The sequence below is a fragment of the Spinacia oleracea genome, chromosome 5 (assembly GCF_020520425.1).
Source record: "Spinacia oleracea cultivar Varoflay chromosome 5, BTI_SOV_V1, whole genome shotgun sequence".
Classification (NCBI taxonomy): domain Eukaryota; kingdom Viridiplantae; phylum Streptophyta; class Magnoliopsida; order Caryophyllales; family Amaranthaceae; genus Spinacia; species Spinacia oleracea.
In genome coordinates, this window is record NC_079491.1 from 103648796 (window position 1) to 103661601 (window position 12806).

General features: G+C 35.7%; 1 protein-coding gene across 1 annotated transcript; it reads left to right on the plus strand.

Moving 5' to 3' along the window:
- Positions 1–3240: 3240 nt before the first annotated feature.
- On the plus strand, positions 3241–10504 carry LOC110785891 (cytoplasmic tRNA 2-thiolation protein 1). Its single transcript, XM_021990406.2, has 11 exons — positions 3241–3479; positions 3700–3814; positions 3989–4131; positions 5956–6075; positions 6236–6348; positions 6755–6847; positions 7026–7066; positions 7639–7705; positions 7815–7926; positions 8392–8587; positions 10013–10504. Exons 1-10 carry the CDS (start codon positions 3384–3386, stop codon positions 8557–8559), a joined length of 1068 nt encoding a protein of 355 aa, XP_021846098.2. The 5' UTR covers positions 3241–3383; the 3' UTR covers positions 8560–8587; positions 10013–10504.
- The last annotated feature ends 2302 nt before the right edge of the window (positions 10505–12806 follow it).

Here is a 12806-nt window from a genome sequence, read left to right on the forward strand (position 1 = left end):
ATATCTCTATCACAGACACGTGCATATCTTTCTCTAGTGAGACGATATGTTGCATAACTAACACATATTGGTTTTCCGGCGACCGTCGCTATCTCGAATAATGCATGCTTGTCGTAATACTCTACCAGTAATTCCGGAAATCTAATCCAAACTGGCATGGGCTAAAAGGAGTGGATTGATGGTCTGAAATTTGGCTTCTATTTTGTTAACTTTAGATAATGATTAAGAACAAACCAAGGACCTCCAAAGAGTGATCTTTCATAATCATCCTGTACCGAAAATCTAAATATAAAAACATTGTGACCCAAATCAATGGTTTTCAATGATCCTTTGATCTTCCACATGAGTTTTGCTCTCTGGTCCATAAACGTCGGTCGAACATTGATGCCCATTCATCTTCCCATAAGAGTTAACTTCCATGGAGCCCGAAGACACTCCAAGGTTCCTTTGGAGAATTGAACATTTAAGTTCCCATTAGGCGCCATGAACTCCTCATCTTCCCATTCAGTTGCAAATGCTACTATATTCCTTGCCTCCTCAAATCATTGGGTAGAGTTGGCCATTGCCTCCCTAAAAGTCGGTGGTTCCTTCTGTTTGGTAATTTGGTCTTTCAAATTGGACTACCTGTTTGGTAATTTGGTCTTTCAAATTGGACTGAAGTTGGTGTTGTGTCGTAGAATTATTTGGTAGCAAGGACTCATTCAGGATGAGCTAATGGATCCTCCTCCATGGGAAGAGGTGGATGACGGTGTCGATCAAAATCACTTAGTTTTGGGTCAAAGTTACAAAACGCGGGTCAAAGTTTGTTTATTTATCCATGAATTGAAATTGAGTAAAACATAAAAGAACCGAGTGAGTATAAAGTATGGATTTTGGCTTTTTAAGTTTTGGTCATACTTTTAGGTTGTTTGTGGAAATTTTGAATTTTAAACATACTTCGTATAAATTAAACCCAATGTATGGACGTATGGTGTTTAGAAACCTAATTGAGTGGTTTGGTTAAGGCAAACATTTAGTCATATATACAAGTAATATCCTTCCACAAACGTAATTGTACAAACGACGATCGGGTCATACTTGTACTCGTAGAATTATGTTTAACTTACTCGAATTCTAATCTCGTATTCGTACTATAAATTCATTTTTAATTCAAAATTTACATTAACTTATAACCCCTTGGATTCAAACAATCAACACTAGCTATAGGTACACGCTGTAAATATATTCAAAACTCTAATTTATATTGATAATTAATGTTTGGAGAGGTAGTCTACATCGCTGGTCACCGGCGACAAACTGACCTCATACCCACCCTAAAAAAAAAATTGGAAAGATGGCCCACCCTTAAATAAATGTGTACAAGTGTTTCTAACTTGTTATATACTGTCAATGATAATATAAGTATTGTTATTGTTGTATATATACTGTCATTGTTGTATTAGAATACTCTCACAATACAAAAAAAGGAAATTATGTATACAAGTGTAATGAAATAGAAAAAGTAACGGGACCACTTAAATTAATGGATAAAAGTGTTGCATATTAAATGAATGGGTAAAAGTATGTATACAAGTGTTATATAAGTATTATCATTGTTTGCACAAATATTGTCATTGTTGTATTAAAATTCTGTCATTGTTGTATCAATTATTGTCATATTGCCGATACTTAGTAATTTGTTTGACTTTTCAACTCATGAAGCGAAAATACAATTTTGCCTTGGATATGGGGTCAGTTTGTCGCCGGTAACCAACGATGTAGCCTGCCTCAATATTTGAATACTTTTGAAAATATTTTTTAACAATTTAAATCTTAGTAAATGTATTATCAATATTTTACGTGACACCAACGTATTCAATTTTTTTTTATTTCTTTTACAATTTGTACAATTGTACCTTCAATTAAATTAAAATCTATTACTATTTACTAAAAGAGACACCGGGAATGACACTTGTTAATTCATGGTGCTATTTTTTCCCGTCAAAAACCACTTTTCCAAAAAAGTGTATTTGTTTTATTTTCTTTCTTTTTTTATAAACTATTTATGTATGGAAACAAAATTTAGTTTATAAACTATGGCAATAATAGATCACCAATTCTTAAATGGACTTGGTCCACACTAAATTTATTGAGGACCATGCCTTAAAATAAAGTCAACAACTTGTTTCTAATTTATTTTGGATTTTATTAGGATTATTATGAAAAAAAAAATATCAAATTAGTGTCGTTGATACATGGTGTGCTTGAATAATGTGATTTTAAGTCACAATTCACTTTTAAAAATATAGGGTTACTATGTTTCGAAAAATGGTTACTATGTCTAAGAATTATGGTGTTTAATTTATTATAGTTACTATATGAACAATAAAGGTCACTATGAGTGTAAAAATGATGTTAGAGAAAACTATTGATTTTGGGTCCACACAAATATTATTGTGGACCAGGTCCACGCAAGAATAATCCATAATAGATACGACGTAATAATTCTAAATTGGAAATATTTTAGTCAAGTCGCTATATTAATAATGAAAAATATATCACTCAATATTTTGGTCAAATAACCATATTAGCATTTTAAATATGCACATTAGATGAATAAATTTAAAAGAATATGTTAAAAATGTTATAAATATACAGTAATTTGGGAAATAATCCGTTAGATAATTTGTGAAAAAAATTATCAAAAGTCGTGCGTGCACGGGATTTAATATAGTAACTAGTTTGTGGCCCGAGCGTTGCTCCGGGTTTTACTTTTAGTGGGGATTTACTTATTTTAAATATGTGCATATGTGGTGCTATTATCTTATTTCCATGCAAGATCAGTGGCCGATCAACAAACTTCCTTCCCATATCCGAAAATCAAAATAAAGTCGAGTTCTCTTCTTCATGATTAGTTGATTATTATACTCTTATCAATGTTTCCCTCTTCCGCACTCATAATTACACTCCATTACCCTAAGTTTATTTTTATTTTTCAAGCTTAAGTTGAGAAGAGAAGAATTGTACATTTATAAGTTAAGTAATTAATTCCCTTTTGTTTTTTTTTCCCTTTAATTCATTATTATTCATTTTAAAAAGGTTGTATTTATTATTTAAATAAAAATATAACATCATTGTGGCTAGCTAAGATGGTAAGAATGGTAACTTTTAATTCAAGAATCTAGTGTTCAATCCTTGCTACATGCTTTTTGGTTGTCAACTACGGAGTACATGTTAATATATTAGTATAGATAAATAATAACTCCGTTTACCGCGTTTCTTCGTTGCACTAGTACGGAGTAAAATAAATAGTTAGGGAGAGTAGGGACTTCCCGGAGCAGTAATTTAGCCGGTGAAGCTCTAAACGGTATTCTTCGGCGGCCGCCGGTGATAAGAGAGATAACATGGAGGCGGCGAAACCCAAAAGCGGAGGAGCTCGGCTTTGCTCTTTTTGTAATCTGAGAAAACCTGCTCTAAAACGCCCTAAAACTCTCCACCAGGTAGTTACTTCTCTATTTCTTCCATTTTTTGTTCGATTTTCCAATCTTCATTTCTTCCATTTTTCAATTTGCATTATGAGCAATTCTCGAAACTATTTAATAATATCAATTTTAGCATCATAGCTTTGATTGTCCAGTTTAAGATTGTTGCATATACATTATGCTAAAACCCTAAAAAAAACTCGAACTTTTTTTCTTATTTTATTTTTTGGGGTTAAAGATATGCAGGGAATGTTTCTATGATGTGTTTGAAGATGAGATTCATAATTGCATAGTTGAAAATCAGCTGTTTAAGCGTGGGGAACGCGTTGCAATCGGCGCTTCGGGCGGAAAAGGTACTGTAATTATGAAAAAGTAATTGATGTTATGATGAATTGATGATTACAATTCTAATTGAATATATAGCTAAAGGTGGGAATTTTATCGAGGGAAGATTATGTGGATGCTTAATTAATGTTAGAAGTGAATGTGTTAGGTGTTTCTGATTCTTATGTTTAATTACTTTCCAGATTCCACTGTCCTTGCATATGTGTTGTCGGAGTTGAATCGTCGACACAACTATGGTTTGGATTTGTTCCTGTTATCTATAGATGAGGGCATCACGGGTTACAGGGATGACTCGCTTGAAACTGTCAAGAGGAATGAACTTCAAGTGAGTTGGTGATCTGTTTAACTTCAATGAGATTTTCTTGTGATTAAGAGTACTTTAATCTGTAAACACTGTGTTTCTACTTGCCTATCCAGTAATGAATGTGCCTTTAATTGAGTTTATTTCCGTTTGCTTGTCTTTTCTGTCGTGTGGTTAATCATCTTATGATGTATGTAAGTGAATCTCGTCCTAGTGCAATTGCTTACTTATAATTGTCGCTCTTCTCATGTATGCACCCCTATAATTTTGGGAGTAAGAAGCTTCTGCCCCATGTAAGAAACTTGTACAACTATTTATTTAGGGTGTGATCTGCAAATTAAGTTGGTGGTTTAGCGGTCAATTGTTGTACAGTTTTAGTTGTGTTTAGCAGTTTTGATTGTTAGTTGTTATCGGTTTGTGGTTTTCGAACTAATTGGACTTTTAGAATTTCAGAATAATGTAATATTGTGGTAACAGTTGTATGCGAATTGACACTTTTGACAGAAAAAGGACGTTACATAAATTTCAAGAAGAAATGCTACCTTTAGTCACCTAAATGCTAGATTAGTAGCTTTTTCACAAGTACTACGGAATATCTGACCTCTACCCAAATCCTACATTGTGAAACACTTAAGATTTGGATAAATAGTGAGTTGACTAGGTCAAACCTAACATCAAGTCATCTACTTTGAAAGCTAGTATCATGCACAAATTGCGCACCCTTAGTCACATAGGCTACTCGGGTTTGGGGTTCATTTATATGAAGCCTCTCTTGTCCTTCCTTTTTATTTTTATATGAAGGGAGGCTGTTTGGGAGAGAAAGCGAGTTAGGTGATGTGGTAGAATTTGTCCGGGGGACTTGAGAATTTTTTATCACAACACTGATCAAGTTTGGTTTTCTCCCACATCCAGTAAAATCAAAACTTGAGGGATGTTGATTATCTTTCAGAAGGACAAATCTAGCAAGGCAATATGCTGGTTTATTGACCATTTTGTTATGACGATAGAGGGAAGGCAAATTTCTGAGTTATGCTGCTACATTTATTTATCTGTCTTGTTTATATTTGACTTTATACAGTCCGGACTTCATTTGCTAGGTTTTTTCCGTTGAGGTTGTTTCGAATGTGAAATACATTTGGTTTACTGAGTTTTTTTTTACCCTGCCAAGTCTGTTCGTTTTGTAAACTTATCATAGCAGTAGTCATAATTTATGATGCTCAGACTTGGCTTTTAACTCTGCCATATCTGTATAAATCCGATCCTTGTGCAGACACAAGAAATATGCCAGATTCACTAGGGGGGGGGGGGTGGACTTACGATCTAGGTTTTATAAACCCTGTATCTAATAATTTAGGCATAAATTCGAGAGAGAGAGAGAGAGAGAGAGATGTCGCGATAGCTGGTGGTCGGTGGCGTGTTAGCGTGTGTAGAGATAGGTTGATGGCTTGTAGAGAAGATGTCTGCAGCCATCACAATGGCTCTCTTGTAACTAGTTACCCTCGTAGTACAACCCTTGAAAGTGTGCCATATGGATATAGAACAATTGAAAAGAAACGAAGGGATACTGTTTTCCGCGATTGCCATGAATTCATATTCAAAATTTGTTTGCTTGTTGATTGTATACTTGAGATTAGAATTATGTCTGACTCTAGGACTTATATTTGATTTCGACACCTGTGTCCAAGTCCAAGCATCATTGATCTTAATTGTTTTGCAAAAATCATGTAATGGTTTTTGTACTTCTATTTCATGCAGTGCTTTTAGTAAATGTCTATTCACTATATTGTTTATTTCCTTGTTGTAATTTGTTTGATGTGTAACTATCTTTTGTGCACTTCTTTTTTCCAGTACGGGCTACCCTTGAAAGTTGTGTCGTATAAAGATTTATACGGATGGACAATGGACGAGATAGTCAAGATGATAGGGTTGAAGAATAACTGCACGTTTTGCGGAGTATTCAGGCGTCAGGTATGGCAGTGAGCATTATATGCACTCTTATGTTAATAACCTAATCTCCCATGTTCAGTGGGAGATTATCTTACGTGAGATTCTCCAAAAGCAGTTTCTTCATGTTTGAGAAAATAGTGAACTTGTTTATTTGTCTTTACCTATTATGCTTATCTTCAAGGCTCTTGATCGAGGTGCCGCTATGTTGAAAGTAGACAAGCTTGTTACTGGACATAATGCAGATGATATTGCTGAGACAGTGCTCTTGAACATATTACGTGGTGATATTGCCCGGTATAACCTCTTTACTGGTCTTTCCCAACTTTATTATATCTTTAAAGTCTGCAGGCCCTCCCCCCCCCCCCATTCTAGATACAATTTTGAAATATTGGATATTCTGTTCGTTAAATCGTGTATCCCCATCGCTTGTAGTGATTTCCCCAGAAGAGCATTGAGAGGACCTCCCCCCCCCCCCCCCCCCCCTCTTTTCCCTTCCCCAGTCCAAACACAGAACGAAAAGGAATTAGCTCCGGTTTAGGTGTTCTGCTAAGGGAACTAGGAAGCCAGTACTACAACCATAGGTTAATTGACTTGTTGATTTTTCATTTAGCTATTTGTTTAAGCCCTTGTATACGTGCTTTCGTTGTATGATTTTTCTCCTGCCTAATTGTGGCTGAGCCTGGTACCTTTTTATCTGTAGATTGAGTAGATGCACCTCAATAACAACCGGTGAAGACGGACCAATTCCTAGATGCAAGCCTTTTAAGTATACTTATGAGAAGGAGATTGTTATATATCCTTGCATTAAAGTCCTTATTTGTGCAGAAGCTTTGCCTTAATTTTACTGATATGGCTGTGTCATCCTTTAAAATAAGATCAATTGCTACCGGAATTGAAATATTGATATTTCATTGTTATTTTTCTATTTATTGATCACATTATCTCTGTGAAACCTTGACTTCACCATTTACGTATGCGTATTTCAAGAGGCTCGACTACTTCTCCACTGAATGTAAGTATGATTTACCTGGCTTGTTTCTTTCAGGACACTTTTGTCCTAGATATTTGTTTACAGAATTTGCTCCAAAAATTATGTGTGTGTGGGTGTGGTGGTGGTGGGGGGAGGGGGGGGGGGGGGGTGGAGATGTGGTTTGATTGAACAGTAGCTTAGTTTCTTTGTTTCTACTGTTATAATATTTATCTGGCCCAAATGGAATTGCATCTAAAGATTGTAGATGACAAAGGTTGGGAGAACTCAAGATTTTGTAACAAGACTGAAAATGTCTGAAGCCCTAACCTTAAAGATTGTATGACAAATTCAAGTATTGCTAAAGTAGTACTACGAATCGTCGTGATTGATCATTTGTCGACTTAGTTTTTGTCCACTTAAATTATTGGATACTTATCAGTCACCAGTGGGGCATGATGTTAGTTCTCTTTGGATTTTTCTACACTATAAATTAAAATTTTCCTTTGTGTTATGGTCTCCATAGTTTTAGCTTTCATATGAAATTTTGTAAAATGCTGCCTGCTTCTAGGAGTTCCTGAATCATTTTGCATATCCTCATTCTGTGTTATTTGCAGGCATTTACTCCCCAAATGCATACCGTGGTTTTGCAAGGGAGTTCATCAAGGATTTGGAGAGGATTAGGTCTTTTTCCCATGACCTTTTTCTTCAACCCCCCACCCCCCCACCCCTTTGTTTTTTTTTCCCCTTGAAACATCGCATGTATACTGATTTATAAAATGTGGTCATTCAGACCCAGAGCAATTCTTGATATCATTAAATCAGGGGAGAACTTCAGGATTGCCACTTCCACAAAAATGCCGGAGCAGGGAACCTGTGAACGTTGTGGTTATATATCAAGCCAGGTATCTTGTGCTTCTTCTTTTTGGTCATAAACCCTCCAATGTGTATGCGTTGCAACTGGAACTCTATTTTTAATATGAGCTAATCATTGTAACCAGTCTTTTTGGCGTATTTTACTTATCTCTTTAAGACGGATCCTTGGCTCAGGCAGTCACATTGCTCTCTGCCATCACTGTATTACTGTTGGTATGCCTCCCTGTACTGATTTATCGGTGAATAGCCACTTGTTTTCACGAAGTAAAGGGAGAAGCTTATCCCTGTTCTTGAGCAACAAATATCTTAAGAAATTTTGTTACTGAAATTGAATCATTAAAGTTTAATCATTCTCTTTCTCTCCCCCCCCCCCCCCCCCCCCCACAACACACACATACACAAAAAAACATAACCATCTCCTATATCCAGTATTAGCAAGCTTCTTTCTCTCTTTTATAGAATGCTAATATTCTTTTTTGGGTTCTTATGTGCAGAAATGGTGCAAGGCTTGTGTTTTGCTTGACGGACTGAACCGTGGTCTTCCTAAGTTGGGAATTGGGAGGAGTCGTGGCCATGATAATGATGAGAGTATAAAGGACGTTAAACACATGACTGGAAGCAAGGAGGTCCAAGGAAAACCATGTGGAACTTTAGACTTCTGATGCTAATATTTTTGCGTTATGTTCCCTGGTAAGTGTAGTGTGCTGCTCAGGCTCATGTCGTTAAGTATCTCATCTCTTTATGATAACACGAGAAATGTTCTGAATTCTGAAACATCGTTTTTATTCTGTTAAGATTTATATTTTGTTCCTTCTGAAAAAAAATTGTTTGAACTGATTTGGAACTACTAAGGGGGCGTTTGGCTTACAAAGGGGAAAAGGAAGGAGAATGTAAAACTAAACCCTAGGATTTACTATAAGTTGTTTGTTTTAAAAATTAAAAAAAATCTCAATGTTCATCTACAACATTAACCTTCCCTCTACAACCACCACAACCACTACCCCTCCTCTTCCCTCTTGCTTCTGCCGTCAACTCCTTTTCCGCCGTCGCCGCTACCTTCCTTTTCCGCCGTCGCCGATGCATCTCCCTTCTCTCTCCTTATCTACTGTTCAGAGGAAAAAAAATCCGTGGATCTGTTTGGTGGTTGGGGTTGTATTTTAGGTGGCCTGGGTGGTATATTTGGTGGCTAGTATTTGTTTTTGGTGGGTTTGGTGGGGTTTTCGGCAGCTGGGTATGGTGCTTTCGGTTGCCCGGGTGGTTTTTTCTTGGGCTGGGGTGGGTTGTTGGTGAATGGGATTGTGGTTTCCGGGAGGTGTAGACGTGTAGTGGGTTGCCGGTGTGTTTGGTAGGATTTTCGGCGGCAAGGGTGGTGCTTTCGGTGGTTAGGGTAGGATTTTGTGGGGTTATGTAAGTTTGTTGGTGCAGTTAAGGGTGCCGGTGAGAATGACGGCGGTGGTGGGTTGGGCAGTAGGTGTATGGGTGGTAGGTTGGGCAGTAGGTGGTGTGGTGGTAGCTTAGGGAAAGGCAATGTAAATACCAAAGGGGTGGGGAATCAACTTAGAACAGTTTGGGGTAGAGAGAATGATTGAAATGCAAATATGCTATACGAACAACAACAAAGGGAGTTAGCCCTGCTCATTCTCTTTCCCTTTCTTGAATACCCCATACCAAACGTAACCTAAATATAATAGAAGCAAAGTTGCATTTTGTGTTAAAATACTTGGTTTCTTCTAAGTTCTCATCGAGTCATCGTAAGGATCTAAAATTCTAAAGCATTTTCATACAGCTTGAATTTAAACTGCAACTACGCTGCAGTGGATCTGTGTATGTTCTTTTTATCGGGATGTTTAATCTGTTTGTTTCTTTATTGACCTCAAAAATTTGGTCAACCTTTATTTTGTCAGTTTTATTTCTTTGTTTTGGTTTCTACCACAGTACCAGCAGAGGAGATGACAAATGGTTACTTATGTGGCTTTGCTGTCTTAATTGTGTAGTTGTCTCCCTATCACCCATTTAGAATTAGGGACCAATTAATTTTGGAAGCTTGTCAAGTAAAATCAAGGTAAGAATGTTTCTTGCTTTTCCCCTGTTAAAAAAAACATTTGTTTTCCGCAGGCTGTCACAGGAACAAGCATTTCTGTACCAAATGGGCTGAATGAAGTTACTTTTGTGGCAACTTCTATGGGTGAAAGTGCCTGTGAATATATGGCTTGAACAAGAGAGTTTGTGGGGGCGAAATTCGACTGTTTAGGTTCAGGCAATCAGGTTGTTAAAACCTTTTGGTGCAGTAGTTCCAATGCGTCACTTAGCCATTACCCTTATCTTGGGAATAGCCGCTGCCCTTATCCTAGGGCATTGCTGCATGCCTGCATATAGCAGTATTCAATACGAAGAGTCAAGTTCCACCAAGTTAACAGTTTTTCAGTTTCAATTGATTTTACTTTTAACAAGTTAATTACTTCATTATACACATCTTTATTAAGAGTGGTGTTTTTTTTTTGGATTTGATGATTGCAGTATTACATCTACACATCTGAATATTTTGGGAACGTAACCTCTCGGATAGTAATTCCTATGTTCTTAGTTAGTTGACAAAGTTTAACTTCAGCACTATTTATACCCTCCTCTGACTAGATTTTGTTATTCCCTCCGTAATTTATCAAAAGATACACTTTCCCTACACGATCGTATTTTGTTGAAGGATCCACTTTCCTTTTTTGACATGTCATAGTCACCACTTTCAATTATATTATTATTTCTTTCGTTGTGATCCTCGCACTTACTTACATCATCTTTTATTACACTAGTTGAACCGCTGCGTGCTACGCACGCGTCAGTCAACTTTAATATTTTCATATAAAATGAGAGCAAGTCTCCTAAGATGGTCATACGCATAAAATTGTTGATTTCAACATTAAAAACAATATAATTATTTGATTAGAAAGTATTTGGAAAATATAATTTCAATAGTACAACATAACTATTTTATTGTAAGTATTTGATTGAAAGGTGCAACTATTTGGTAATAAATGTTCTTATACATAAAACAATCATATACATATAACATATTACTCCCTCCGTTTCAAAATGTTTGTTACGTTTGGATTTTGGCACGTTTATTAACGTATATTTAAGATTTTTTTTTTTTAAATTTTAAACGTTCTAGATTCTATCATAAATCTGATTTCATCTTTCCAAATTCTGACATTTATTACTCTCTTTGAATATAGTGCAAATCTACTTTCATTTTTTATTTAAAAAAATATACATCAATTCACTAATTATTGAAACAACCAATAAGATTGTTTTATTATCAAAATGAACCAATAATTAAAAATCACACGGATTGCTAACTTGTCATAACGTGACTTTTGGTTGCATGAGATTTATTGAGTTGAAAAGTTGGACCAATTAGAAATAAAAGTTGGACCAAAAAATAATAATAGTAACAATTTTATAAATAGAAAGATTCTTTATGTAACAAACATTTTGAAACACTATTAAAGGAATACGTAACAAACATTTTGAAACGGAGGGAGTAGTTTTTATATCAAAATGTAATTCCTCCGTTCTTTATTTAGGAAAATGATAAAGGTTGCAAAATGAGGACATGCCATGATTTAAATTTAAAACTAAAATATTTTTAACTTATATAACCTATTATACATGTTTCAAAAAAAGGTAGGAAAATCTTAATATTCTAATTTGTTTCCTTCTTTATATCGAATACTCTTATTTACATATTTTCATAGTAAAAATATTACATTGATAGTAAAATTATGATGACGCATAACTTACGTGGCGCCTATATGTACCAATTAAACTCCGACACGTAATATTGTGACAACTAAATATTATCGCAACTTGCGACCTTTATCATCACTCATTTAGCTATATTTTTCCAAAGGTGAGAATTTTCATTGACGAAAATACAATGTGCGTTGTATACGTTAAAAGATTGATGTTCCAACACTTGGTATTTTATTTCCCTTTAAACGAATCCCAAACAAAATCTGTACATAATTAAGGGAAGTTTGGTAAGCAGGCTAGTAAGAAGTTGAAATAAAGAATTAAACCAAGACAATGAGTTTGGAACTTGATTCTAATAGTCGATACCATATGTTTAGTTAGTTCCTAAATGAACCTTTTTTTTTATTAGTATTAGTATAAGTCAAACACATCTCTTTTTTTTTAACTCAAGCCGACGTCAATATATTAATCACATACTAAAATGTACAAAGGAGAAAACCCCTGCAAAGCAAGGGTAAAACTTTCAAAGTTGCAAAAGAAAAGACTTCACCTCCATGAATGGAGCAACCCCTAGAGAACCAAAAACTTGTCAAAAAGGGGCTTACAAACTGAATAAAACATAGCCTTGGTAGTCTTACGAAAATTACGAAAACAAGGTTGCATAAAAGAAACATCAAGCAAAGGAAGCAGGATTCTCCGTATAATCTGCAAAATCTTCCACCAAAAAGCTTGATCAAACTGCTGAAAATCACACACTTCAGTTGTTGGTAATCTCCCCTTCCTCTACTTCAACAATTTCAATAGCTGTATCCATTGTTGAACCACCAACAACAAAAGGAATGAAAGCTGTCTCTTTTCCGGTATCTTGATTTTTGTTATCAACCTTTTTCAACCTGTCTCTGGCTTCCTTGATGTCAGTAACAATGGACCCAAACACCAGCTGCGCAGCTCCCCCTGAAGTTTCCCCCTAATTCAAATGAACTGCATTATCAATTGAAGGATTAGCACCCACAATTGCACTTGTTTCATCCCTTGTCTTTCTTCTAACTGTTTCAACATAATCTGGATTAACGTTTTCAAAATCAGCTTCATAATCACTTCTTGCACAGGAAGGAATAATGTAATGCAGCTTGCTTCCTACTGCCATGATGAGTGAATG

Coding starts and splice junctions, on each gene's coding strand:
- LOC110785891 (XM_021990406.2), top strand. CDS start 3,384: ATGGAGGCGGCGAAACCCAAAAGCGGAGGAGCTCGGCTTTGCTCTTTT. Junction 3,480..3,699: donor GCCCTAAAACTCTCCACCAG/GTAGTTACTTCT, acceptor TTGGGGTTAAAG/ATATGCAGGGAATGTTTCTA. Junction 7,067..7,638: donor CGACTACTTCTCCACTGAAT/GTAAGTATGATT, acceptor TGTTATTTGCAG/GCATTTACTCCCCAAATGCA.